The 27,075-nt window shown below is 38.7% G+C and overlaps 1 protein-coding gene and 1 long non-coding RNA gene across 9 annotated transcripts in view; one reads left to right on the top strand and one right to left on the bottom strand.

Moving 5' to 3' along the window:
* The first annotated feature begins 21 nt into the window (after positions 1–21).
* Positions 22–26,279, top strand: LOC138739562 (uncharacterized). Of its 2 annotated transcripts, none has more exons than XR_011342318.1 (3): positions 22–284; positions 17,807–17,853; positions 25,520–26,279. It is a non-coding gene; the product is annotated as an uncharacterized lncRNA (long non-coding RNA). The 2 variants fall into 2 exon arrangements; XR_011342317.1 differs by lacking the exon at positions 25,520–26,279 and adding an exon at positions 23,090–24,179.
* LOC138739556 (inositol polyphosphate-4-phosphatase type I A) overlaps positions 15,833–27,075 on the bottom strand; it is a 239,744-nt gene continuing 228,501 nt past the window's right edge. For all 7 annotated transcript variants that reach the window (XM_069891866.1, XM_069891873.1, XM_069891869.1 and 4 more), the window contains 4 exons: positions 25,708–25,805; positions 24,605–24,717; positions 23,881–24,035; positions 15,833–18,318 (listed from right to left, as the gene is read on the bottom strand). In XM_069891866.1, the coding sequence (XP_069747967.1) occupies positions 18,186–18,318; positions 23,881–24,035; positions 24,605–24,717; positions 25,708–25,805 (499 nt within the window). In that variant the 3' untranslated portion in view covers positions 15,833–18,185. The remainder of the gene's footprint in view (positions 18,319–23,880; positions 24,036–24,604; positions 24,718–25,707; positions 25,806–27,075) is intronic.

Genomic DNA, 27,075 nt, shown 5'->3' with positions numbered 1-27,075 from the left:
TAACATAAAAAAGAGGATACATGCTGTGTCCAATGGATTTTGATCAGTGACTTGTTCTCTGACTGTCTCAGCCTTTACTTGTAAGTAACGGTTTAAACTTTTCCGAAGAATTTTCTGCTTTGCCTGACTCATTTTTGGACATTGAGAAACCATGACAGAGTTTGGGACACTGAGCAGGGTCAGAAAGAGACTCATCAGAAAAGAGGCGGCCGGTCAAGAGTGCTTCCCAGCCCCTCGGGGATCTTCTCGGAACCAACTGATAAAGGGCGGCCACCCGCAAAAACGTAAGTAATTTTCACTTTAAATTTGGACTAAAATCTGTTGGGAACAGGTCGCTGGGGACACAGAAGTGCCAAATGACAGTCAGAGGCTCTCCAATCCAAAAGAACCTGCTGAAAAATTGACTTTGAAGGAGGTTTGGTGAGTTAATCAGGAAATCTGTGCAGTGGGGTGAGTAGAAATAAGGGATAGAGACTGATGGAAGAAAATTCCACGAGGTGTTGGTAAATCCTAATAGATACCACCCGAGGTAAATAGGGGTCTGCATGGGCAGAACAGAAACACGAGAGAGAACTGGGACCAATTGGATAATACAAAATTGCAAATTGTTAAGGGTTTAATTAGAATTGTTAAGGGAGAAAATAAAATTAGTGTAGAAAATAGCAGAGTGATGACAAATAGGGGACAGGACAATAAATAAAGACGACAACTAGAATGAATGACGAACTGAGCTGAACAGATAGCACAATGAGTAAAGCAACTGCATTTGAGATGGTAAGCAAAAAGTTCCCTGTATCTAAAAATGATATCGTAAAAACCTCTGAAAAATGGGGAAGAAAGAACAAAAAAAATTGTTAACCAAATGGCCAAAGGAAGGTCCCTTCGACATAAACATGTGTAATGAAATGGAAGTACTGATCAAAAATAATAAATCTAAAGATAAATCCAAAAAAACAAGAACGAAAGAGAGAGCTACTAAACGTTTTAGTGGAGATACTAAAAGTTTTTAGAGTAGGAGAGAAGCAAAGCTGGCAGTGGAGATAACTAAAGAACAAAGTCAGAAGCTGGAAAGACTACTCCAGTATTCAGTTCAAATGCCAAGACAACAAGAGGCATAACAATAAAGTTCTCATGTTGTCGGCCTTTCTCTTTTTTTTTCCAGTCTTAATGTCTTAGCTGGGCTTTTTTCCTTAAGTCTGTTTGGTCTATTTTGTGAGACTGTCCTTCAAGCTTTCCTGCAGTCAGTGTTATTAATTACTGGGACCTGGAGTTGTCTGTTCCAGCGAGTTCCCAATTTCTTCCGATCCCAATTCTTTACCAGAACATAATTCTAAGGTTTGAGATTAGGATATTCACCACTTTTTAGTTAGATTAATCAAATATAATGATAATAAATCCACCCCTACTGGCAGTGTGGGCTTTGGTCTCCAAGATGTCCGTATTGGCAGTCCGTGGACCATCTCTGCAGCAGATAGCCTTGACTTAGCCTGCGGTTTCATCAGTATTTAAAACAATGCCTAGGGATAGCACTTTTTAGCCAATTTTAGCCCTGTGTCCTCAGTCAATTTGGCCAATTTAGTTTTTTTTTCATTTGCACATTCCACTATTCTGCTGCCTGGGTTAATGGGGGTAGTAGAACCACTGTAATCCCTAATTCCTTTATCCAATTCAATCCAGTTTCATTGACAAGTTAGTCAATTTATTCTTTAAGGACCCAGGCAGATCAATAATAACAAGACAATACTTATAGTTAGATACTTAATTCTATAACATCAATCCATATACACTCAATTTCTTTACCAGCATTATTTTGTAGGCAGATAAGACCATGTAGGAGTGTCCCCCTGAACTTGTGCTTCATCCCCATATCAGGCAAATCCATTCTATTCAGGCAGTTTATCGCTTTCTGAATAAGGAACTGTTTATAACAGCAGCTTTTGCAGTAGCATCCCCAAGGGGTGAAGAGTTCTGGTATGGGCATAAATATTCCTTTCTGCTGTACTGGATGCATTGGCTGTGAGCACCATGGGTGCCTCCATTCGTTGGTGCATGAGTATGCTGAAATGTGCCAGGGCTTCCTTGGAAGCAGTGAACGTGGCCAAGGAGTCATCAGTTCGGTGGAGGAGGTTGTCAGGTTGACACTGGGGATGAACCTGTTGTAAAAATTGACCATTCCCAAGAACTGGTTCATTCGATGTACCGAGGAGAACATTTCAGTGTGGACCAGGTGCTTACCATATAGGTTCATAAGTAATGAGTGAGCCCGGAAGAAATCTACGCCCAGCAGGGGCTTGTCCACTGCCGCCAATGGTAAACTGCCACTGAAAATCTCTTTCCCCAAAGCGTAGGGGTATGTGCTTACGGCCGAGTTTATGGTGGAGTTATTGGTGCACATAGGGTGGGGCTGCGTGGTCTTGTGTGTGTGTCTCCAGAGAAGTGGGTGGAATGACGCTTATCTCTGCTCCTGTGTTGACAAGGAACCTGCGGCCCGAGGTGCCATCCCATAGGTGATGAAGGATGTTGTGTCAGCCAGCCTCCGCGGTCACTAGCTGCGGCAGGCCTGTTCGTTTCAGGGAAACGAACAGGGTTGGCGACTTTTGCGTGCACTGGCTCTCCAACTTTGGTGGTTGAAACACAGGCATTGTTCTGTGGGGGCTTGGCACTGTCGACTGCTGTGGCGCTCTGTGGTGGCGTTGGGCTTACAGATGGGCTCATGCTGCGCCTGGTCACTTGGTGAACCACTTCGGGGTTCTTACATTTGGAGCGGTAGATGTCATCAGCTTTCACTGCAACCTTGAGTGGGTCGCTGAAATCTGCGTCGGCGAGCAGGAGCCTAATGTCTTCAGGTATTTGCTCCAAAAAGGCCTGTTCGAACATTAGGCAGGGCTTATGGCTGACTGACAGTGTGAACATTTTGTCCATTAATGCGGATGGCATTCTGTCCCCAAGACTGTCTAAATGTAGGAGTATGGCCGCCCTCTTGTGTTGGAATAGGCCATAAGTGTTGATAAGGAGGTTCTTTAGCGTTACTTATTTACCCTCCTCTGGCGGAGCTTGAATTATGTTGTCTATATGGGCAGTGGGCTCCTGGTTGAGTGAAATAACAACATAGAAGTACCTCATTGAATCAGAAGTGATTTGCTTGATCTGGAACTGGGCCTCCACTTGGCCAAACCAAGTGTGGGGTCAGTTGGCCCAGAAGGCTGGCAGCTTCAACACTACGGCGCCTACTGCTGCGGGGTCCATTTGGTTGAGTCTTCGGGTTGTGGAGACGTGTCAGGGGTTGCCACTGTAGTGGGCTGTGAGAGAACGGTGGAACAGACTGGCGACACCGACTGTTAGCTTGAGTGTCACAGAAGTTTATTCAAACTTTGTGCGCTCACTTCTCAGGTCGGCAGTCGGACCGCATGTATGTCCTGCCACTTGCGTCACACTGATATAAGCACACATACCGACTTCCATTCTGGAGGGGAAGAGACAGATGCGCGTCGCCATCTTTGTTGTGACTGCCCTGCCGACCACACCTTGTCACATCAAAGTTGCGAGTCCCTACAAGGTAACTGAAATCCCACTTCTCTTGGCATTGTCCTTGAGTGAGAAAACAAACCTTACAAGATGGAAAGTGTCCATAAAAGTTGCTGTTGTTTATTGCACGTGTGATTAAAGCCCAGTTGCCTACAAATACACAACTATTTAAATGCACAGCCAAAGCTAAGAAGTCTTGGTGTTGAGATCATCCAATGTTGCTGCTGGAGAAATATGGGGATAGAATACGAGTCTTGCTATGACCAATCCAGACAACACTCTCAAAAATTATTGTTTCCCATCAGAAAAAACTGGGACGGGAACCTTGAACTTCTTTTTAGACAAGAGATTAAATGAAATATAATACAATTGCAATAACTGAAATCCAATATTTCAGAACCAACCTGGTTTCTCATTTGTTAATTATCTAATATGGAAATACCTTGAGCCCGAAATGTTGGTTCTGCTTCTTTATCTTTGTTATATAAAATACACTATTTGATCTGCTGAGTTTCTCCAGCATCGTTTTTACATTTTAACGTAAATACCTTCCCTTGACGTGGTATTAAAATGTCTGACAGAAATTCAAAGGAAAGGAAACTAAATCAATGAATACCATAATGTACAGATACTTGGAGTACTGTTGAAGGCAGTGAGATACCATTTTAAACTGAGTTTCCAGGTTATGCAAAGGGATACGGATGGGCCTTCAATTAAGGTCCTGAACTGGGAAGAAAAGTAAGTTCATTATAAGACAGGATCTGGCAAATGTTGACTGGGTGCAGCTGCTTAAATATCTCCGACATCCTGCATGTGCGAGTTAATTAAAGCAAAATAATGAGCATACAGGGATAAAGTGTTTCATAAAGATGTTAAGACAGCAAGTCCATGAACAGCAAATGGTAGGATGTGTACAAATACAGTAAATAGACGAGCACCCAAGGCCAATATGTCCCTGAAACATAAACATGTGGTTAAGGCAAACTTGTCTTCACATGTCAGAGCAAAGAATACAAAAATTAAGACATGGTGATTTAACTTTAGAAAATATGGGTGAGACTGCACCTGGCATGTTCTGTGCGGATCTTGTGATATGAAAACGAGGATGTGATTGTATTAAAGAGTGCAGGGACAGTTCACCAGAAAATCAACTGCATTGAAAAATTTTAATGACAGGAAGAGAGTGCATAGGTTGGGCTTGTTTTCCCTGAAGCAAAGGTAGTGATCAGATTCCAGCACATAAGATTATGAAAATCTTTTTCTCATGGTGCAGTATAAAAATCATGATGGGCATGGTTTCTGAGCAAGGAGATGTTTTAAAGGGGATTTGAGGGATTTTTTTTCAGAAAATGGTCAACATTTGGAACACATTATCCAATGAGGTGATAGAATTAGTGAGACAATTACTATATTTAAGAGATATTTAAACACCTGCGGGTATTCAAGTTCAGAGATCCAGAAAACGGCACAACATGCAAATATGACCTACCAAAAACCATCCCCCAGGCAATGTGGAGATTCTGGATGAGAAAGGAAACACTGAAGGATACCCGACTGCCTAAATAACCTGCTCCAAAACCAAATATGGTACATTAGGAGACAGCAAAGCTTCACTCCCACACTGCTCAATGCCTTACCGCTGCGCACCCCCATACCCCCTAAAATTATTTTGGTGCTAGAAACCAGAGTGTGAAGTTGGTATTTGTGACTGGAAGTGTGCCACACAGATTGATGCTGGAATTGTACTCAGTTATATACAACAACTTGAAACAAATGGAGGAAGTATGATAAGTAAATATCCAGGTGGTACAAAATTTGGTGGTGTTAATAATGAGATTTGGTACAAGTTCAAGGTGATAATTATCAGTTGGTAAGACTGGCAAAGCAATGAACGGAATTTGATTCTGATAAATGTGAGGGAGATTATGTACTTTGGGAGAACTAATGAGCATCAGACATATGAATGATAGGGTCCAAGGAAGTGGGAGGTACAGTTGATATTGCAGTTAGCGCCACACCTTTACAACGTCAGTGATCAGGACCAGGATTCAAATCCCGCGCTGACTATAAGGAGTTGGTACGTTCTCCCCGTGTCTGCATGGGTTTTCCCCAGGGGCTTTGGTTTCCTCCTGTTTGAAATATACCAGGGATGTAGGCTAATTGGGTGTAAACTGGGCAGCACGAGTTGAAATTGCCTGTTACCGAGATGTATGTTTAAATTTAAATTTGTTTTTTACTTTTGCATGATTGATAACTGTAGATATTTATAAATGACCTATCTTTTGTATTTTTAATGTATACTATTGTAGCCTTTTTTTTCTCCATGAAATACCTGCAGCAAGTTCTAATTTCAGTGCATACATACATTGTACAAGGTATATGCCATAAATTCAACATCATTTCACCCAGGGGGGTAGTTGGAATTTAGAATGAACTGTCTGGGTAGATGGTGGAGGCGAAGACATTCTCAATGTTTAATTAGGAAGCATTTTCATCATCAAGGAATAGAAGGGTATACGTGTAGATTGAAACTAATGAAAGTGACCTTGATGGGTACTTGATGGTCAGCCTGCACAATGTGGATAGATATGAAATTTTAAAGGATTTTGAGGTCAATGCTTTCGCCTTCAACAAGTTTGTAAATGATACCGTACAGAACTCAGTAGGACAGAAAGCATCTGTGGAAAGCTACAGGCAGTCAACATGGCGGGCCTGGGCCCTTCTTCAGCTATGTCAAAATCAGGCTGATGCCCGAAGGTGATGGTGGGTAAGAACGGAGAGAATACAGACCAGCAACATCACGTTTGTACAAGGTTACGGATGGCTCATGTAACATTTGGAATCAAAAGTCTATTTCAGAGTATTTATGATGCTGTTTGCAACTATTTGTGAAAGTACAAAGCCTTCTTGTTTTAAGGTTCATTCTGCTTCAAATGTTGCATTTTAACTTGTTTATCAGAAAATATAAACAAATTTGTATTTATTTTACCCATAAAAAGGTTACTAATTTTGCTGCTTTTATATTTTGTTTGAAAGAGTCAAGGGACAATATTGAAGATCCCCTACGATTTCTGGTAATTAATTAAAACATGAATTTCATACAAAACTTGGTCATTGTAACCTTCAGAAAGTATGAACAAAGGCAAAGCTACAGGCATATAATTAACCTTCAGGAACCTTCTGCTACTTTCCAATGGACAGTCAGCTTTCAGTGCACTCAAAACATTCTCATTTCCCAGCAATCTTGCCACATGTAAGACCGTGTTACAAATGCTATAACCATATAACAATTACAGCACGGAATCAGGCCACACCGAACCAAGTACTCTCCTCTCGACCCACCTACCTGCACCTAACCCATAACCTTCCATTCCCCTCCCATCCATAATACTCATCCAATTTTTTCCTTAAATGACAAAATGGACTCTGCTGCCACTACTTCTCCCAAAAGTTCCCCCTCATGTTACTTCTAAACTTTTGCCCCTTAACTCTCAACTCATGACCTCTTGCTTCAATTTCTTCTACCCTCAAGGGAAAAAGCCTATGCACATCAACTCTATCTATCCTCCTCATAATCTTAAATACTTCTATCAAATCCCCCCTTAATCTTCTATGCTCCATGGAATAAAGACCTAATCTGCTCAATCTTTCTTTGTAATCTAGATTCTGAAACATAGGCAACATTTTTGTAAATCTTCTCTGCACTCTCTCTACCTTGTTGATATCCTTCCTATAATTCGGTGACCAGAACTTCACAGTTTTCCACATACAGCCTCACCGATGCCTTGAGCAGTCACAACATCACTTCCCAACTTCTGTATTCTATGCTTTGATTTATAAAGGCCAACATACTAAAAGCCGTCTTCACCACCCTATCCACATGAGATTCTACCTTCAGGGGATGATGAACTGTTATTCCTAGATCCTTCTGCTCCATTCCATTCCTCAATGTCCTCCCATTTACTATGTCTGTCCTGTCTTGACTATTCCCACCAAAATGAAGCACTTCACACTTATCAGCATTAAACTCCATCTGCCATCTCTCAGCCCACTCTTCTAAGCAGCCCAAATCCTTCTGCAATCTTTGAAAACCACTATTCGATCTATTTTAGTATCATCTGGATATTTAATAATCCAATTTACCACCTCATCATCCAAATCATTAATGTAAATGACAAACAGCAAGGGACCCAATACAGATCCCTGAGGCACACCGCTGGTTACCAGCCTCCAGCCTGACAGTTATCCACTATGACTCTCTGGCATCTCCCTTCCAGACTATCTCAAAGTCAATACCTAGCACCTGAACCTTCCTAACTAACCTTCCATGGGGAACCTTATCGAAGACCTTAGTGAAATCCATATAGACAACATCCACTGCTCTACCCTCAACAACATTCTTAGTCACCTCTTCTAAAAATTCAACAAGATTGGTCAAACATGACCTTCCACACACAAACCCGTGTTGAGTGTTCCTGATCAGACCTGGTCTCTCCAGATTCTTATATATTAGCTCTAAGAAAGCTTTCCATTAAATTACCTAAAGATCCTAAATTTACACGCCTATAACTGTCAGCCTTGCTCCTCGAACCCTTTTTAAACAAAGGAGCCACCAATCCTCCGCCACTCTACCCATCTCTAATGACATTTGAAAGATCACTGTCGGAGTCGCTGCTATTTCCTTATCAACTTCTCTCAAAGTCCTGGGGAAAATCCCGTTGGGACCTGGAGACTTATCCACCTTTATATGGTTCAAAAGCTCCAGTACTTCCTCTTTCTTAATCACTATAGTCTCCATAATTATCTTCTTTGCTTTCGTTACCCTGCACAATTCAATACCGAGGTTCAAAATCTCCTCCATCTCATTTGGCTCCACACACAGATTCTCTAAGGGACCAATTTTATCCCCTACTCTCCTTTTGCTTTTAACATAGTTATAGAAACCATTTGGATTTATTTTCACTGTTTGCTATAGGCACCTTGTACCTTCTTTTAGCTTTTAAATTCCTTTCTTAAGATTCTTTTTACATTTAATGTATTCTCCATACATCTCCTTTATTCCTTGTTTCTTATATTTATTGTAGGTGTCCCTCTTTTTTCAAACCAAATTTCCAATATCCTCTGAAAACCATTCCTCAAACTTTTGACTCTGCCTTTTATTCTGACAGGAACATAAAGATTTTGGACCCTCCATTATAACATTGATGTACAAAGGGAACATACCCACCTTGACAAGTCTGGGTGGGAAGTAATGGTGAGAGATTGCAGCCCAATTTTTGCAAGGGTGGATTGGTGAATGATGGCCGAGGATATGAATAAGATGAACTTTAATATGTCAAATATTTTTGTACTTTATATTTTACATGAAAATTCCATTAATAAACTAAAAATAATTAATTTGTATAAAATAAATTTTGCTATCATTTGTATTCTGTATGTTTATTTTTACAATGTTCATTTTTAAACATTATTTCAAGCATTACATGCTTTTTTTGTTCTGAAAACATTTTATGCTTATATTTTTTCCAAATGTTGACTTTATTTTTCTTTAAAACTGATTGTTTTGATAAATGAAGCATGCTGCATTTGCAAATGAATAAACTATCAAAATTTACCTGCTTGGGGGGAGCCAAGAGATAGAGTAGTAGACAGTAGGGGAATACCAGCCCTCCCAGAAAAGAAGAAATATAATGAAGAAAATACAAAGTTCAAGAATTACAAAACATAACAAATAAAAAATAAAGTTGTAAAGAAAGAAAATGGCACCCAAGAAGGAAAAAGTAAAAACGGGGGGAAAAAAAGATGCCAGAAGAGAAAGGAGGTCTTACCTGCATGAAGAAACAGGGAGCCGTCGTGGAGAAGAGTGCCCGTTCTCCGAGGTTGGTGATGATCCCACAGAGTCGAGACCGCTGGATTGCAAAAATGGCTCTCTGAGCAAAAGTACGCAGTGCGCTTACTAAGGAGAAAGAGAACACCAACGGGAGGGGAGCTCAGCTGAGGAGTGGGCAAACACAACGCGACCAGCTGAGGGATGCCCGACACTAGGGCTCTCAGCTGGAAGAGGAAAATGATAGGAAAGGGAGTGAAAGGAAAGAAGAGCAGCAGCAGGAGGCTCAATAGACGAGTAGCCCAGAGGAAGACCAGCAGCAAGAAGCCAAGCAAGAAGAAGCCCAGCAAAGTGAGACAAGCAACTCATCAGGAAAGTGAGAAGAGACAGATACAAGGAAGAGAAGAAGACAAAAAAACACAGTACAGACACAGAAGAAGACCAAGATCTGCACAGAGAAATAGAAGGTAAAACAGATGGACAGAATATAGTTTTTTTCAAGAACAAATGAGATCATTAGAATTTAGTGAAATGAAAAGAAAAATGAAAGGTACATAGGAAAAAGTGAATAGAATAGAGCTGGTCATGACAGAAATAAGGAAAAGATTAGAAAATGTGGAAGAATGAGAAACGGCTGTAGAAATAGAAGTGAATGACTTAAGAAGAAAATTGGAAGAAAGTGATAAAAAAGTTAGAGAGACACAAGAGATGTTAGCTCAGAAAATTATAGTAGGCGAAACAACATAAAAATAGTGGGCCAAAAGGAAGATGAAGAAGGCACAGATATGAAGGAATTTATAAAAGGATGGATCCCAAAGGTCCTGGGAATGACAGAAATACAGGAACAGAAATAGAAAGGGCACACAGATCACTAGCCCAGAAACCACAGACACAGCAAAAACCAAGATCCATTTTAGTAAAATTTCTGAGATACATGACAAGAAAAAATATACCGGAGCGGGCAAGGAATGAAATTAGAGAAGACAATAAACCATTGGAATACAAGGGTCAAAAAATATATATTTTTTTTTTTTACGCAGACATAAGTTTTGAACTCTTAAAGAGGAAGTTCAATTCAGCAAAAATCGATCCTATGGTAAAAAGGTTATAAATTTATGTTAAGACATCCAGCTGTGCTTAAAATATTTATCCCTAGGGAGCAAAACAGACTGTCCTTGGATATGGAGGAAGCATGAGAATTTGCAGAACGCCTGCAGGACAGGAGGGATGAAGAGATGTAACAAGAATGAAGAACAGCGATAAAATACATATAAAGATGTAAAAATAATGTATATGTAAGAACTAAAGAAGGGAAAGGGAAGAAAGGAAGGAGAAAAAAGAGGGTGAGCTTTATTATAGGTGTAAAAAAAGTTTTTTCTGGGTGGAGGGTTGGGTGGGAGAGAATAACCGTCACTGCAAAATCAGTTGATGCTTGTGAGCGGGTTTGCAATCCAAATGGAGAGGGGAGTTGTGGTTGCCCAGAAAGGGAAAAGGGGTAACTCAAAGGGGGGGGGGGACATTTGGGGCTAATGGAATATTGGATGTGGGAGTTGTTGAAGTATTTTATATTTTAAATGTGTTGTCATACATTGAGTTCAAAAAGGGAAAACTGAGATGAAAATGGGGAAAAGGTGGATGGTGGTGGTGAGGAAGTGGAAATGAGGTGTAAACAGGGTATGAGATGGCAACGTTGAATTATATGACTATAAATATTAATGGAATACATAATCAAATTAAACAGAAGAGGCTATTAAATTTACTGAAAAAAGAAAAAAATAGACATAGCATTTGTGCAGGAAATGCATCTAACTGAAGTGGAACATAATAAATTAAAGAGAGACTGGGTAGGACACGTAGCGGCAGCATCATAAAATTCAAAAGCTAGAGGTGTAGATATATTAATTAATAAAAATGTACCAATCAAAATAGAGGAGGAAATAATAGATCCAGCAGAGAGGTATGTAATGATAAAGTGTCAGATATATTCAGAATTTTGGAATTTGGTCTATATATATGCACCTAATGAAGAGGATCAAAAGTTTATGCAAGAAATTTTTTGAATATTGTAGATATGCAGGGAAATATATTGATAGGAGGGGATTTTAACCTTTATTTGGATCCAATGTTGGATAAAACTGGACAAAAGACTAGCAAAAAGAATAAAGTGGCCAAATTTATGGTTAAATCAACGCAGGAAATGAAACTTATGGATATATCGAGGAGGCAGCACCCAAGGGAGAAGAAATACTCATTATTTGTGTAGGCATAAAACATACTCAAGGATTGATATGTTTTTGATGTTGGCCCATATTCAACGGAGAGTTAGGAAAATGGAATATAAAGCTAGATTGTTATCTGATCACACACCCCTGTTATTAGCAATAGAACTGGAGGACATCCACCAAAGAAAAGGTACAAGGACTGCCTAAAGAAATCTCTTGGTGCCTGCCACATTGACCACCGCCAGTGGGCTGATAACGCCTCAAACCGTGCATCTTGGCGCCTCACAGTTTGGCGGGCAGCAGCCTCCTTTGAAGAAGACCGCAGAGCCCACCTCACTGACAAAAGGCAAAGGAGGAAAAACCCAACACCCAACCCCAACCAACCAATTTTCCCTTGCAACCGCTGCAATCGTGTCTGCCTGTCCCGCATCGGACTTGTCAACCACAAACGAGCCTGCAGCTGACGTGGACTTTTTACCCCCTCCATAAATCTTCGTCCGCGAAGCAAAGCCAAAGAAGACTTAAAAGGCAGGAATTTAGAGAGTTTATTGAACACCAAATTAAAACGTACTTTGAAATAAATACGGAATCAGTGAAAGACAAATTTATATTATGGGATCCAATGAAAGCCTTCATCAGAGGGCAGATAACAAGTTACGTAACTAAGATGAAAAAGGACTACAATCGGGAAATAGAGCAGTTGAAAAGGGAGATAGTAAGTACAGAAAAGGAACTAGCAACAAGGGATGATATAACAAAAAGAAGAGAATTGGCGGACAAAAAAATAAAATACCAAACATTACAAACGTATAAGGTGGAGAAGAACATAATGAAAATAAAGCAGAAGTATTATGAACTAGGAGAAAAAACACAAAATATTAGCCTCGCAACTTAAAACAGGACAAGCTAAAAGAACTGTATTGGCATCAAGGAAAAAGGACAAACAAATTACATATAATCCATGGAGATTAATGAGAACTTTAAGGAATTTTATCAACAATTATACCAAACTGAGAACGAGGGGAAAGATGATAAAATGGAAGAGTTTATAGCTAAAATTGAACTTCCGAAATTGCAAGAAGAGGAACAAAACAAACTGATAAAACCATTTGAAATAGAGAAAGTACAGGATTTATTAAAAAAGCTGCCGAACAATAAAACGCCTGAAGAGGATGGATTACCAATAGAATTCTATAAAACATTTAAAGAATTGTTAATTCCTCCTCTCCTGGAAGTAATGAAGAAGATAGAAGAAACACAAAACTTGCCAGATTCATGTAAGACAGCAATAATTACAGTAATACCAAAGACGGGGAAGGATCCACTAACACCAGCATCGTATAGAGCAATATCTCTACTTAATTCAGATTATAAGATAATAGCAAAATTATTAGCAAATAGATTGGCCGACTGTGTACCAAAAATAGTAAAACAAGATCAAACTGGATTTATTAAGAAAAGACGAACAGCGGATAATGTCGGTAAATTTATTAATCTAATTCACGAAAATAAGAAGCCAACAGTGACTTTTGCTTTAGACGCAGAAAAAGTCTTTGACAGGGTAGAATGAAATTATTTATTCAATTACAGAGGTTCAATCTACCAGAAAAATATATTAATTGGATTAAAGCATTATATAATGGACCATTGGTGAGGGATGTCCATTATCTCCCTCACTGTTCGCTTTAGCAATAGAACCATTGGCAGAACTGATAAGAACAGAAAATAAAATAAAGGGATAAAAATAGAGGAGTATAAAATCATTTTATTTGCAGATGACATCATAGTATACTTAACAGAACCAGAAATAACAATAAAAGAACTACATAAGAAATTGAAGGAATATGGAGAAATATCAGGGTACAAGATCAGCGCAAATAAAAGTGAAGTGATGCCAATGAGTTATGTGGATTATACAGAATTTAGAAAAGAATCACCATTTAAATGACAAACACAAGCAATCCAATACCTAGGTGTTAGGTTAGATAATAATTTAAGCCACTTGTACAAATTAAATTATCAGCCATTAATGAAGAAATTACAAGATGACTTAGAACATTGGAAAGATTTATCACTAACACTGATAGGAAGGGTAAATTGCATTAAAACGAATCTCTTCCCAAGGATACAATACCTATTTCAATTGTTACCAATTGCCTTAAGAGAGAAATTCTTCAATGAACTAAGGAGAATAATAAGGAAATTCTTATGGAAAGGGGGGAAACTGAGGATGGCACTAGATAAATTAACAGACTGGTACAAACAAGGTGGTTTGAGCTACCAAACTTTAAAAAATATTATAGAGCAGCACAATTAAGGTATTTATCAGATTTTTATCAGACAAGGGAAAAACCAGATTAGACTAAGACAGAGCTAGATAAAATAGGGGAGAACATATACTTTATAAGTGGGATGAAAAGCTGGTACGATATAAAAGCTCACCAGTATTGCATCATTTACTCAATATATGGAAGAAGATTCACTTAGAAAGGAAAAAAACAAATTACGAAATACCAAAATTATTATTGATGCAAAATCAGCTAATCCCTTTTACAATAGATAACCTTTCCTTTAGAGAATGGGAGAGAAAAGGAATTAAAATAGAAAATTGTTTTTTGGGAAATAATTTATTAACATTTGACAAATCAAGTACAAATATGGAATAACTCATGGTACAATGTTTGCATACCATCAACTGAAAGCCAACTTAAAGGATAAATTGGGAAGCAGACTGAGATTACCAGAAGGAAGCAGCTTTGAATATGTGATTACAGACACAATAATAATTAAAAGATTTATAACGAACACGTACATCAAGCTGCAAGAGAAGGAAAATGATGAAATAAGCTATAAACTCAAACAAAAGTGGGAAAAAGATTTAAACATAAAGATAAAAAATGAAACATGGGAAAAGTTATGTCCTAGAACTATGAATAATATAATAAATACAAGGTTACGCATGATACAGTATAATTGGTTACACAGGTTATATATCACGCCCCAAAAGTTAAAAAAAATGGGATCCAACAGTATCAGACAGATGTTTTCGCTATAAGGAGGAAACGGGAACAACAGTACATGCAATTTGGGCATGTGAGAAAGTGAAAATGTTTTGGGAAGATCTAAATCAGGTATTAAATAAAATCACAAAAAGCAACATACCAAAAAATCCAGAGATCTTTCTTCTAAGTAATATAAGAAGTAAAGGATTAGGCCTCAAACTGAATGAAGCACAAAAAAGATTTATTATGATAGCCTTAGCAGTAGCAATAAAATATATAATGTCAACTTGGAAAATGGAAGAGAGCCTGAGAATACAGCAATGGTACATGGAAATGAATAAATGTAATTTAAAAAATAAAGTCACATTATTTGAACAAATTTGGGAACCGTTCATGGAACATAAGAGAGGGCTTGCCTCAGACCTCCACCCCCTAAAATGATAATAAGACAAAATGACGTGATCCAGTGTGTAAAAGTAGATGACACATTTTTCTTGTTTATTTTCATTGTGTGATAACATTGTTTAATGGTTTCATTGTCTTGTATATGTTGAATGTTTATTGGTTTTGGAGGGGGAGGGAAGGTAGGGGGGAAAAAAGGGGGAGAAAATGCCACTCTGTATATTTAAGAGGGAAATGTTTGTATATATTTTGGTTGATATGGTTCAGTGTGAAAAAAAAATTACATAATTTTTTTTAACCTGCTCATCTCTTCTTCATTCCTCCTTAAATTTGAATTTTTAAAGTTCCACCTGAGAAATCCAGATAATCCAAAAATCTGGACAGACCCAATTCCCAAGCAGTCTGGATTTTCAGATTTTTACTGTCGATTGGTGATGTTAAAGGCTTGTATCCTCTAATTAATTCACGTCTATTTAAAAGTATATCCAAAGGTAAGAAGTCTTGGTTCCCAGCTGCTCCTGTCAGAACAATGTGAAGATAGAATAAGAGCCTTGCCACAGCCAAACGTAATGATACACTCCAAAATATTTTCCACCAGCAGCGACTGGAATGGAAACCTGCGTGATTTTCTTTCTTTAAAGACGTAGGACAACAGCAATACCTCAATGGTGCCTTGACTAAACTCAGATAATTTGGAACAAACCTGGTTTCTTATTTGATGTGATCCATTATGTAAATATCTTCCCCTAACGTGGAATCTAAATATCATGCAACAGATATTCAAAGAGCAGCAAGTAATATCCACAAATGCCTAGATGTGCTTATCAAAGACTTGGGGCAAAGTCGAAACCAAGTAACTTGTCAGTTTCCCTTTTAATATTTCATACCATGGATGAGAAGCACAGTATACAGCTTTTTTGAATCTAATGTGATCATAAGAAACAAAACAGGCAAGGTATATCTAACAATTTGAATACTTCAGAACATAAATTAAATTTGTAAAAGGTAACAAAATGTGAACAGTTTCAGAGCAAATTATATTTTCATATACATTATATACATGAAAAATGTGCAACTTAAATCATAAATGCATCTCACAGTAAGATATGGAATACACAGTAATTTACAGTATTTGCTAGTATAATTACAACATAATTAAGTGTGTACAAATACAACTTGTGTTCCTCACCTAAACTAATATTCTCAAGTAGTATGGTCCTTTCTGTTTTGCAAGATCAAACTCTACTCAACAGAATAAATGTCGACATGCTTTTGAATTCAGTCAAGACTCTAATGTTGCAAACAATGCTGTTTTGAGGAAAGATGTGAACAGTCAAAAAGAAGAAAATTGGTTCAGTGGAGCCATGTCTGCATATTATCTTCACTTTCTGGTAAAGCTAGTGGTGTGTTTGGCTTTATAATTCTATGGGAATCTTCATGTGCAATGGAATTGGAGCACCAGAAATAGTAAAGCTTTTCAATTTCCTTCTAGTTTTCTTTTTCAATTACTTTCAATGCCATCTTTCTGTCTCATCTTATACAACAGCAATGAATACATTCTACATAAAAAGGTTAAGAACTTTGTCAACGTTATAAATAAAATTTGCATGTAATTCCCTTAAAATTAACAATGTAATAAAAATTAATTTTACTTGATTTACTTGGGGCTTTACATACAAGAGCTCCAATTTATTAAGTGTCTTAATGCAGGTTATATCCATTTAAAAGTAAAAATTAAAAAAAATCCTATACATTAACTCCCAAAAAAATGACGCAGAAGCACTGGAATGTGTGCAATTACCAACTGATGGCAGACACGCGCTGCATTCTGGATGGTAAAGATCAAACTAATTTTACAACTATTTTAAGGAGTCTATAGCTCTGCAATGATCTACATGATTTGCATTTCGACAATCCCACATACCCTAAGTTAGTTGAGAATATTTTTTATGCAAAGAAACAAAAATGATGTGCCATGAAATTTAGTTAAGAATAAACCATGATCTTAGATATATATTTACCTGATTAAAAGATATGTTTAATCAATAGTTTCCAATAGGGGTCTATCTGCATTCCTCTCTTGGCAGTTAGAATAAAATTTTAACTGGGTTTATGATTAAAAGGAATGCAGTCCATTGCAAAGCAAAAATAAAATGCAAAGCAAGTCTTTTAGTACAAGGGTATTTAAAATGGGACAAGAAATAACATGGAATTGTCAGCACAAAATTAGACAGTGTGGACCACAATATGATTTGGCGAGTGTAAGGGGATCTGGTTGCAGTATCTGAAATGGTGACAAGACACATAAAGCAAATCTGCAGGTTCCTAAAGTGAGCAGGGAAATGAGCGCCACTGAGTTGAGTTTCTTACCCATGACTTACCTCATGTAAATGTTCAAGATTCTACATCTCTTGAGCAACTCTTTAAAACAAAACTTTCCCTTTACTCTTTCTGTGTCCACATCTTACATAAACAATGCTTTAATCGATAAAACTTACTTCTGCATCTGATTAAACTACACCCATTTCCTACAAACAGTATTGATCCCATTCTTTTACTGCTTTGTACAATAAACAGGTACATGGTTAGATATATTCTGTAAAGCTGGAATTGTTGTCCCTTGGGTAGACAGAAAGCCACAACAATGTTGCATCTCTACGAATGTCAGTAAAGGGGCAAGTTTCAACCAAATCTTTCATTGCCAGCCACCAAAATCAGTGCATAGCACTATCTGTTGTTTTAAAACATGAAGTTAAGTCGCTAGAAAACTGTCTGAATTGTGCATGCAGTTGGAATAGTTTACTAACGTCTCCAATCAATACCTACAGTGTCCAGCCAGACTTCACCGAATAGAGGGAGGACCTCCAATGCTCTGGTAAAGTTCTAATGGCTTTTGCATTACTTTAAGATGTAGATTGTTTTAAAATAGTAACCTCACAATCTACCCTATTGTGTATTATAGTAAGTCTTTACAAACTAGCCAAAAGAACATATTCAACATTCATAGAGGAAAAAGACCAATTTGGGTTATTCTGCAAAACATTTGCATCTTCGAGAAACATTTAACCGTTCAACAAACTACTTTTTTCTTTTGAGTTGACAGCTATGTTCACTATACATGTTTCATGGTAAAAATCTCCACAGCTATCACTATAAACGAGTAGTCATTCACAGGAGACACATTTGGTTAAGGTCTTTTTCCTCATTTTAACTGTCCACTTTTCCAAAGGTTCCTTCTGGTGGCCTGTAATGTTTTGGAAAAGCCTTCAACTGCAGAGTGTTAAATGCGTACTTGCGACATCCAACATTCTTCGTGGTGTTTTCTCGGCGACATCCCTCGCTGGGAAAGAAACAAGTACAAAATGATAGCAGCAAATAAAAAAATGATATACAAAAGAAAAGACTTCTAAGACAATGGCAGGATGTGCCTTTGATTAACAATGAGGCAAATTAATGGTGAGCAATGATTACACAATGCATGCTTCATAGACCAGGATTAGATTGCAGAGTAATGTACAAAAAAATCAGTTTAGGTTTAGGTTAGCTTCGAATACAATTATAACACACCCAAATTAATTTCTGATTGGGCTTTTTTGTTCAATCACATCGATTGCCTGGATCGGCATCAAATACTTGTGTCCACTGCACCATCTATGGATTGACCATAAGACATAAAAGCAGAAATAGGCCATTCAACCCATTGAGTCTGCTCCACCATTCAATCATCTTCCTACTCAGCTGCACTGCCTGGTCATGATGTTTCATACCCTGGCTAATCAAGAACCTATCAACCTTTACCTCAAATATACCCAATGACTTGGTAGTTAAGGAATATAAAAATAATTATTACTGCCACCAGTTAGTTCATTGATAGGGCATCACTTGATGAAGTAGCAATTAGAAGCAAATAGATCCTGAAAGGATTAAAACTGGCAGAGGAGAGCAACAGCTAACCTTCAAGCAGAGGAGCTGATTTTGAAGGGCACTTCAAACTGAATGGATAAACATTTGGATTGGAGAGCAGGCAGAATTCAGGTCTGACCTTTCATTTGTTCTGGAGGGAAGTAGCACCATGGGTAACTCAGAAGAAGTTCTGTTGCCCAAGGGAGTGGAAAAATCAGCACATTTGATGCTTTTTATTACCACTCAGCAACCGCATTTAAGAATGTAGTAAAAAAGGCAAAATGAATAGGATTCCACTGTCAAATCCTCGTCTATATCCAGAATGCGTACCGGAATAAAGTTGTGAAAATTCCATATATTTTTGTAATTATAAATCACTGCTTTCAGAAGTGGGATTGTATAATATAAAATACAGTATTGGTATATTTGGCAACAATCATAAAACATAAAAACTCTATTCAAACCATCAAACAAAATATCTGAAAGACACACAAATACAACTGTCCTGCTCTTTTCCCAGAGCCCTGGGGCAAATCAAAATGTAAGGATAATTAATTTATTCACTCCAACAGGTGAAATGGGTGTGCTATAAAGAAGTGCAGATTGCAGTACAATAAATGCCCGGGTGCGCACAAGCAAGTTAGTTGTCGTGGCCAGATGCCTGAACAAATATTACCTTTTTAACCAATAAACCATTTCTTAAGCATGTTACATAAGTCACAAGACAAATTATTCCAGAAAAGACTAGCATACATTTTAAAAGGTTATAATATTTCAAAATAAATTTGAATACAATGTTAAGTACAGTCAAGCAGTTCCAAAGAGGGTTTACCACATTTGAGGTCTCTTCCAAGTACTGTAGTTTCACAACTCAACACAAAAAGAACATTACAATAGAACAGGCACACAACATCTAAAAGAAAATATATGACTGCACTAAAAAGTGTAGAGAGGGTCAATTTTTCTTTTGAAAAAACATACGAGCTTAGTCCTTTTATTTTTGATATATTTCAAGAATCTGAGGTACTGGTCAAATGCTTCTTTACAAGAGTTTCAGTGTACACAGTATTTAGAACTTTCATACATCCTCTAGCTTAAGCTTTGATAAAATATATATACAAAGTACAATATAAAGTTGACATTTGTAAGGCAAATTTTATGGTGGACAATTCTATTGCACATCCTTCCATTCATCGGCTTCTGAGAAACAAGTAGCTAAGCTCTTTTTTTTGGAAAAAGGAATGGCTTTTAATCTTCTCTTCATTTGCATCGAAATCTGGCCAGCAGATATGCCAGGCTCAGAAAGACCCATACCATCATTAAACTGGGACTAAAAGCAAGTAAAGGAATGGAATAAAGGAGATTGGGGTCAAGCCTGCAATCACGGATGGGCACCAAGCCACTCAAATTCTTCTGTGTGACTACCTCCCGCGTTCCAATGCTGTGAAAAGGGAAAATGTAGGAGGTGGCAAGAATATTGGCGGGGTTGGGGGGGGGGGGGAGGGGGGGAGGGAGTGATGGGAAAAGGCAACAAAACAAGCGTGCAGCAAACACAGCAAAAAACAAAACAAGAGTCAAAAGCATTCAGAACAGGAGGGTGAGAGAGTGGAAGGAGGAGATACATTTAAGTACAAAAGGTACAAAATAGAAATTACAGAGGGAGGCACCAAAAACCAGCAAATTAAAATAAGGTTGACAAAAATAACACAAGAAAGAGAGACAAAAGAGGAAAAAAAGAGAAAAGTTGAAAATTCAGAAAGAATGCCAATGGTTTCTCATGTTCAGTCTGGATGTGGTAAGCACATGCTGCAGTACCATGCCTCACACCATGCTTTAAATTGTACAGGCAAACTGAACGTGAACAACCATCCTTGTATTTGACCCTCTCTCACCGTCAAAAGGAAAATAAATTAGAAGGATTTCACAGACGACAACTGTTTGATCAGAATATGTTAACTTTAGTCTAATTATAAGCTGGTTCATTCAGGAAATTCTTAACTAAATATAGAAATTATTCCACAACTTTTACCACTGTGCTATGGTAAGCATCAGGGGAAATCTGAAAGTTAAATTCCAGATACAAAAATTACCGCTCTATTCACAATTATGGCAGGACAATGTTTTCTTTCTGAACAATTTAGTCATGTATCAGAATAAAGGATAATTGCTGAGACAGAGAAATTAAGATCAGCTTTACTCTGACAAATACTTGGGTGAGAAAGGATTAAATAACAGGTAAACACAGAAAGGATAAGAAAAGTACGAAAACTTTGAGACAAGGTAAACAATAAAATTAATTTTAACACTTCAACGTTCAAATGGCTTTTGATCATTTGATGTCGAATCATTTATTGTGACTTAAATTCTTATCCTTTCTTATTCAGCAAATTTTTTAGAACGACTTTAATGATGCAACTTTTCCATATTTGAGAAATATTTAAAGGATTCAGTGTTCCTGAAATTTGCAAACCATGAAGCGAAATTGATGAACAATGCATAAATGAGGACTAAATAAAACAAAAAGCTCTTGGACACCTCTGTAACTTTAGCAACATTTCTTAGACAAGAAACAAGCAACTTTACTGCTGCTTAGCACGGGGAGTAAGAAGAAACTGCAGAAGAGTTTTTTTTTTAAACTGAGAATGCCAGATAAGCAAAGGCTAACCTGAATAAAGTTTTCTAGATTACCTTTCCAGATTTCCAGTTCACCATATGAAAATGACAAAAAATAGGGACACAAATGTGGTTGGAAATGCACAGTAAATGTTGGAATCTAAAGCCAAACTCTGCCAAAGGAATGCAATGGCCCAAGTAGCATCAGTGTGAGAAAAAGAATGGCCAACATGGTAGTTCAAATAGCTTCATGGACAGCGTGGGTAGCACAGCATCAGCAACTGGAGTTCTAATCCGGTGCTGTCTGTAAGGAGTTTGTACATTTTACTCATGTCTGCGTGAGTTTCCTCTGGTGCTCCGGTTTCCTCCCACCCTTCAAAATGTACTGGGGGTGTGGTGTAATTGGGCGGTACGGGCTCATGTGGATGTCTAAATTTTAATTTAAAAAATCAAACTTTCAGCTGAAACTCTTGATCTACTCCACTTCCCCAGTCTCGATGAAGAATTTTGGTGAAAAATTTTGACCATTCTTTTTCCTCCCTGCAAGACCTGCCAAGTTTCTCTAGCTGATACTGTTTAGATGCAAATGCGGTTCCTAGTTAGAATTTTATTTTGCGTCCTTCACTTATCATAACTTAATCACTTTCGATGTTATTTCCTTTCATCCTTGTGGTGTTCCCAATACATGGAACTAAGCTTTGCAAGAGCAAACAAAGATCAGTAAATTTATGGGGTGGTACTGAACCTGCAGTTCAACATAGTGAAACATACTGCACTTTTTAAAAATTCTCTCTGTATTGCAGTTTGTTTACATTTTGTTATCTGTTTAAAGTCCTTTAATTGTTTAATGTTTTTGCTGTGCAGTTTTTTTTTGCACTACCAATAAGTGGTGATTCTGCTTCACCTCTAGGAAAAAGATTCTTAGGGTTGTATGTGATGTCATGTGTGTACTCTGACAATAAATCTGAAACTGGCTACGATTCTATGGGAAAAACCAGAAAAATGGAGGTCAGACTTCAAGTATCAAGCAGATCTTATGTTCATCAATGCCAACTATCCACAAAATGTCCATGAAAAGTTTTCTTTTAAAAAAACCCCACTGATATCTAAAATGAAAACACAAAATTCTGGAAACACTCAGCAGGTCAAGCCCCATCTTCCCACCAAATGCTTTGAGTCATCCTGCACAGAAACAGGGCCTTCTGCCCAACTTGTCCATGCCAATCAAGTTGTCTACCTAAGCTAATCCCATGTTTGGACCTCAACCTTCTCAAATTTCCTACCCCTGTACCTCCCTAAATTACTTTTAAACACCATAACTGTACCCACTTCAATAGCTTTGTCCTGTCAGCTCATTTCATAGAGCTATTGTCCTCTGTGGAAAACGATGCTCACTAGAACCCTTAAATTTATACTGTTGAGCTGTAGCCTCCCTACCCTGGGGAAAAGACTGTGAACATATAAATCATCATTTTATAGACCACTAAAAGATTATTGCTCGGCCTCCTTTGCTCCAGGGAGAAGAGTCCCAGTCTCTCCTTATAATCTAAAGCCTCAGGTTCTGGTGACATCCGTGTGAATTTTTTTTTGTATAGTTTCCAGATTGATGACATCCTTCCTACAGCCAGGTCACCAGAAATGTGCACTACATGATTTCAATACGTCATCTCAACTCTTGTACTCAGTGCTCTGACTGCGGAAGGCAAGTACACCAAAAACCTTCTTTAACACCTGTAAGTACCTGTACCCCAAGGTCACTTTGTTTTACAACATACTCCAGGCCCCTGCTGCCCTTCCATTTACTGTGCAAATCCTGTTCCAGTTTAACCAATCAAAATGCAATACTTCACATTTGCTCGAGCTGAACCTAGTAAATTTTTAAGGGCTGCAGGAAAGCAGAGCACCCGGAGAAAATCTACGCAGACATGGCAAGCACGTACAAATTCCTGACAGACAGCGTAGGATTCGAACCCCTATCGCTGGCGCTGTTTCAGTGTCATGCTAACCGCTAAGTTAAACGTGAATGTAAACTATTGTAGTTGGTGTATCTTAAGAATCTGTTTCACTTCAGCAAGTAAGAATTTTGGTGCATCTCTACATTGTGCTTATGCATTTGACAATGAACCCTCATTGCATTTATATGATCACTATCAGTTACATTAATTATTTGTTGCTGCAAAGTTGTTTTGCTGACCCATCATAATGGGAAGTTCACCTATTGTTAAAAATATGTTGCTGAGTTTTGATGCATTCCCTCTGAGAGCAGTTCTCTGCACCCCAATTTGGATGCCTTTACAATAAGGAGGCACAGCTTTTCTGCAGTTTGCTTCTTTCCACATTGATGTGTGCAGACTTGAATGGCTTGCCAAAAATAATGAAAGCTTACCTCCTCATGCAGTCCAGTGCTTGTGTGAAGACCTGAGGAGCCATGCCATGCTCATGCTGCAGAATCAGGCACTGTTCCAGAGTAATTGACATCGCTGTCCGGTCCTTGGCACTTTTGCAGCTTGTAAATCGAACACCATTTAATCTACGACAAATCTGAACATGAAATAATAAAATATATTAATAAAACAACAGAATACCCACATTCCAAATAAAAATGCAAGTACACTTTAAAAATTCTAAGGTTGGCACTGGTTAGCGCAATGCCAGCGATCGGGACCCGGGTTCAAATCTGGTGCTGTCTGTAAGGAGTTTGTAAGTTCTCCCCATATCTGTGTGGGTTTCCTCTGAAAAAGAGAGAGGAGGAGAGAGAGGGGGGGGGGGGGAGGGAGAGAGGGGGTGGGAGAGAGGGGGAGGGAGAGAGGGGGGAGGGAGAGAGGGGAGGGAGAGAGGGGGGAGGGAGAGAGGGGAGGGAGAGAGGGGGAGGGAGAGAGAGGGGAAGGAGGGAGGGAAGGTGAGAGGGGAAGGAGGGAGGGAAGGAGAGAGGGGAGGGAGGGAGGGAGGGAGGGAGAGAGGGGAGGGAGGGAAGGGAGGGAGGGAGGGAGGGGAGGGAAAGGGGAGGGAGAGAGAGGAGGGAAAGGGGAGGGAGAGAGAACTTTTTTGCTTTTATTAAAAGAAACAATAATAATTACATAATTTAAAACACTGAAATAAATGTTGCTTACTTCAGCAGCTTGCCAAAGGATATCTACATTTTTATTTTTCCTCGCGTGGACATTTTGGCCAAGAAATCTCAACAGTTCAGGCAGACATGTCTGACTCCGGGATCGAGGTAGACCTGAAAAAAAATCACATTTAAAGAGAATTAAAGTGAGAAATAGAGCAGCAATTGTTATTATGAAATTTGTTTCACAAGCAAGGAATAATTTTCCAAGAGATAAAATCTAGAGACAATGCAAGTTAAATGACACAAAATGCAGAGCAATAGGGATTTCTAAACTTATCAGGCATTAGTACATTCAAAATATCTGCAGCATCAATAAAGAATACCAAGAAATTACTGTGTAACAGTAAGTCCCTTGTTATCTGGAATTCAAACAACTTTCAAAATTAAATGTGGAAAATAAATAGGCAAAAAGTAAGAAAGTTTAAAGTTGGCTCGCCTCACTGTTAGTTTGCCAATCACGCAAAACGCAGTCTCAAGCAACTGGAAAATTCACTTATCTGGCATGTACCCGTCCCCAGTGTTTTACTGTACTGTACTGTAAATTTTCAAAACTGACAAAGTGATCTGCCTCAAGACAATATAATGACTACATTATGTTTTTGATTATCCAGCAAGGAGGATCGGAGTGGAGACCTCGCCTCCTGGCAGGTTTGGCGGCGGCGGCGGGGAGGTGTTTGGGATTGGAGCAGGGACTTCAGGGTCTAGGGCACGATGAATGACGGCAATAGGGAGGTGTCAGGGATTAACAACAGCTGATACAAGTATTTTGCAGATGCTACTGGGCTGCTTAACGCTCAGTTATCCAAATAATGCCGTTCACCGATACACAACCGGTTCCGAGCGTTTCAGATGATCTGTACTGTATCGGAAATGTACGGTATGAGTTACAACTCTTAATTATTCTCCTTCACAGAACAAGAAAAGCTACACACAAAAATCTAATTTCAGGTCTCAGCAACACTGATGCATCAACGATCAAGGCAATGCACTTTGCAAACTATTATTTAGATCAATAATTGGTAATTACAATGTTGCTAATGGAATATGATGTGTTTATTAACAGGAGTGGGGAAAATAGTTTTCACAGCCACAAATACTTACAATCGTCAGGCAGAACCTCCTTGAACTGTTCATAGTAGGAATTCAGGCGACCCAAACTCTCTGTATTAATCACTTCTTGCAAGGATGTGTCTCCAAATCTAGGGCAGGGAAAATATCAGTGATTAGCCTGTGCATGGCAACAAGTCATTACAATCATTAAAATTTAACTTATTTTATAACACTGTTTCAAAAATTTGTTCCCTAATTCAATGATTCCATACTTCAGGACTACTTTCCTGTCCAATCCTCCTAATCCTTTACTTCCTTAATGTCCCTACCCTCAAACTCAGCCTTGAATACACATGATGACAATGTATTTACATCTCAAGTGCAAATTCCACACATTTATTATGCTCAGAATAAAGACACTCCTTCCATCACAGGCCAAGCGGCTGTTATCTTATTCTGTTCACTGTGCCTTTTTGTTCGATATTCTCAAGCTTGAAAAAGCAGCCATCGAGCATTTGTGGTTAGTGCAACTTTGCGACAACACCAGCGATTGGGACAGGGGTTCGAATCCCACGCTATCTGTAAAGAGTTTGTACATTCTTCCCGTGTCTTGCTGGGTTTCCTCCCACTGTTCAAAACGTACTGGGGGTTGTAGGTCAATTGGGTGTAATTGGCCCGTTACTGTATTGTATGTCTAAAGTTAAATTTAACTCCACACAAAAACATGGAAAAATAGGAGAAAAGACCATTCATCAATTCAATTCTGCTCTGTCATTTTATATGATCATAGTTTAGCATCGAGTCCACGCTACTGAAGATCCAGCTGCGCTGGGTGGGTCACATCTCCAGAATGGAGGACCATCGCCTTCCCAAGATCGTGTTATATGGCGAGCTCTCCACTGGCCACCGTGACAGAGGTGCACCAAAGAAAAGGTACAAGGACTGCCTAAAGAAATCTCTTGGTGCCTGCCACATTGACCACCGCCAGTGGGCTGATATCGCCTCAAACCGTGCATCTTGGCGCCTCACAGTTTGGCGGGCAGCAACCTCCTTTGAAGAAGAGCGCAGAGCCCACCTCACTGACAAAAGGCAAAGGAGGAAAAACCCAACACCCAACCCCAACCAACCAATTTTCCCCTGCAGCCGCTGCAACCGTGTCTGCCTGTCCCGCATCGGACTTGTCAGCCACAAACGAGCCTGCAGCTGATGTGGACTTTTACCCCCTCCATAAATCTTCGTCCGCGAAGCCAAGCCAAAGAAGAAAAGTTTAGCCTATATCCCATGCACTCCTTATATCCTTTGAGTGAATGAATGACAGAGTTTATTATTATATACCCAAGTACAATGTACTGATGCAGTGAAATTCTTACTTGCTGCAACTTCCCAGTTATACAAAACACACTAATACAAGTATAATTA

The sequence above is a fragment of the Narcine bancroftii genome, chromosome 7 (genome assembly GCF_036971445.1).
Source record: "Narcine bancroftii isolate sNarBan1 chromosome 7, sNarBan1.hap1, whole genome shotgun sequence".
NCBI classification, from domain to species: Eukaryota; Metazoa; Chordata; class Chondrichthyes; order Torpediniformes; family Narcinidae; genus Narcine; species Narcine bancroftii.
Note: the sequence above shows the minus strand (reverse complement) of the source record. Positions and strands in the feature narration are given on the sequence as shown.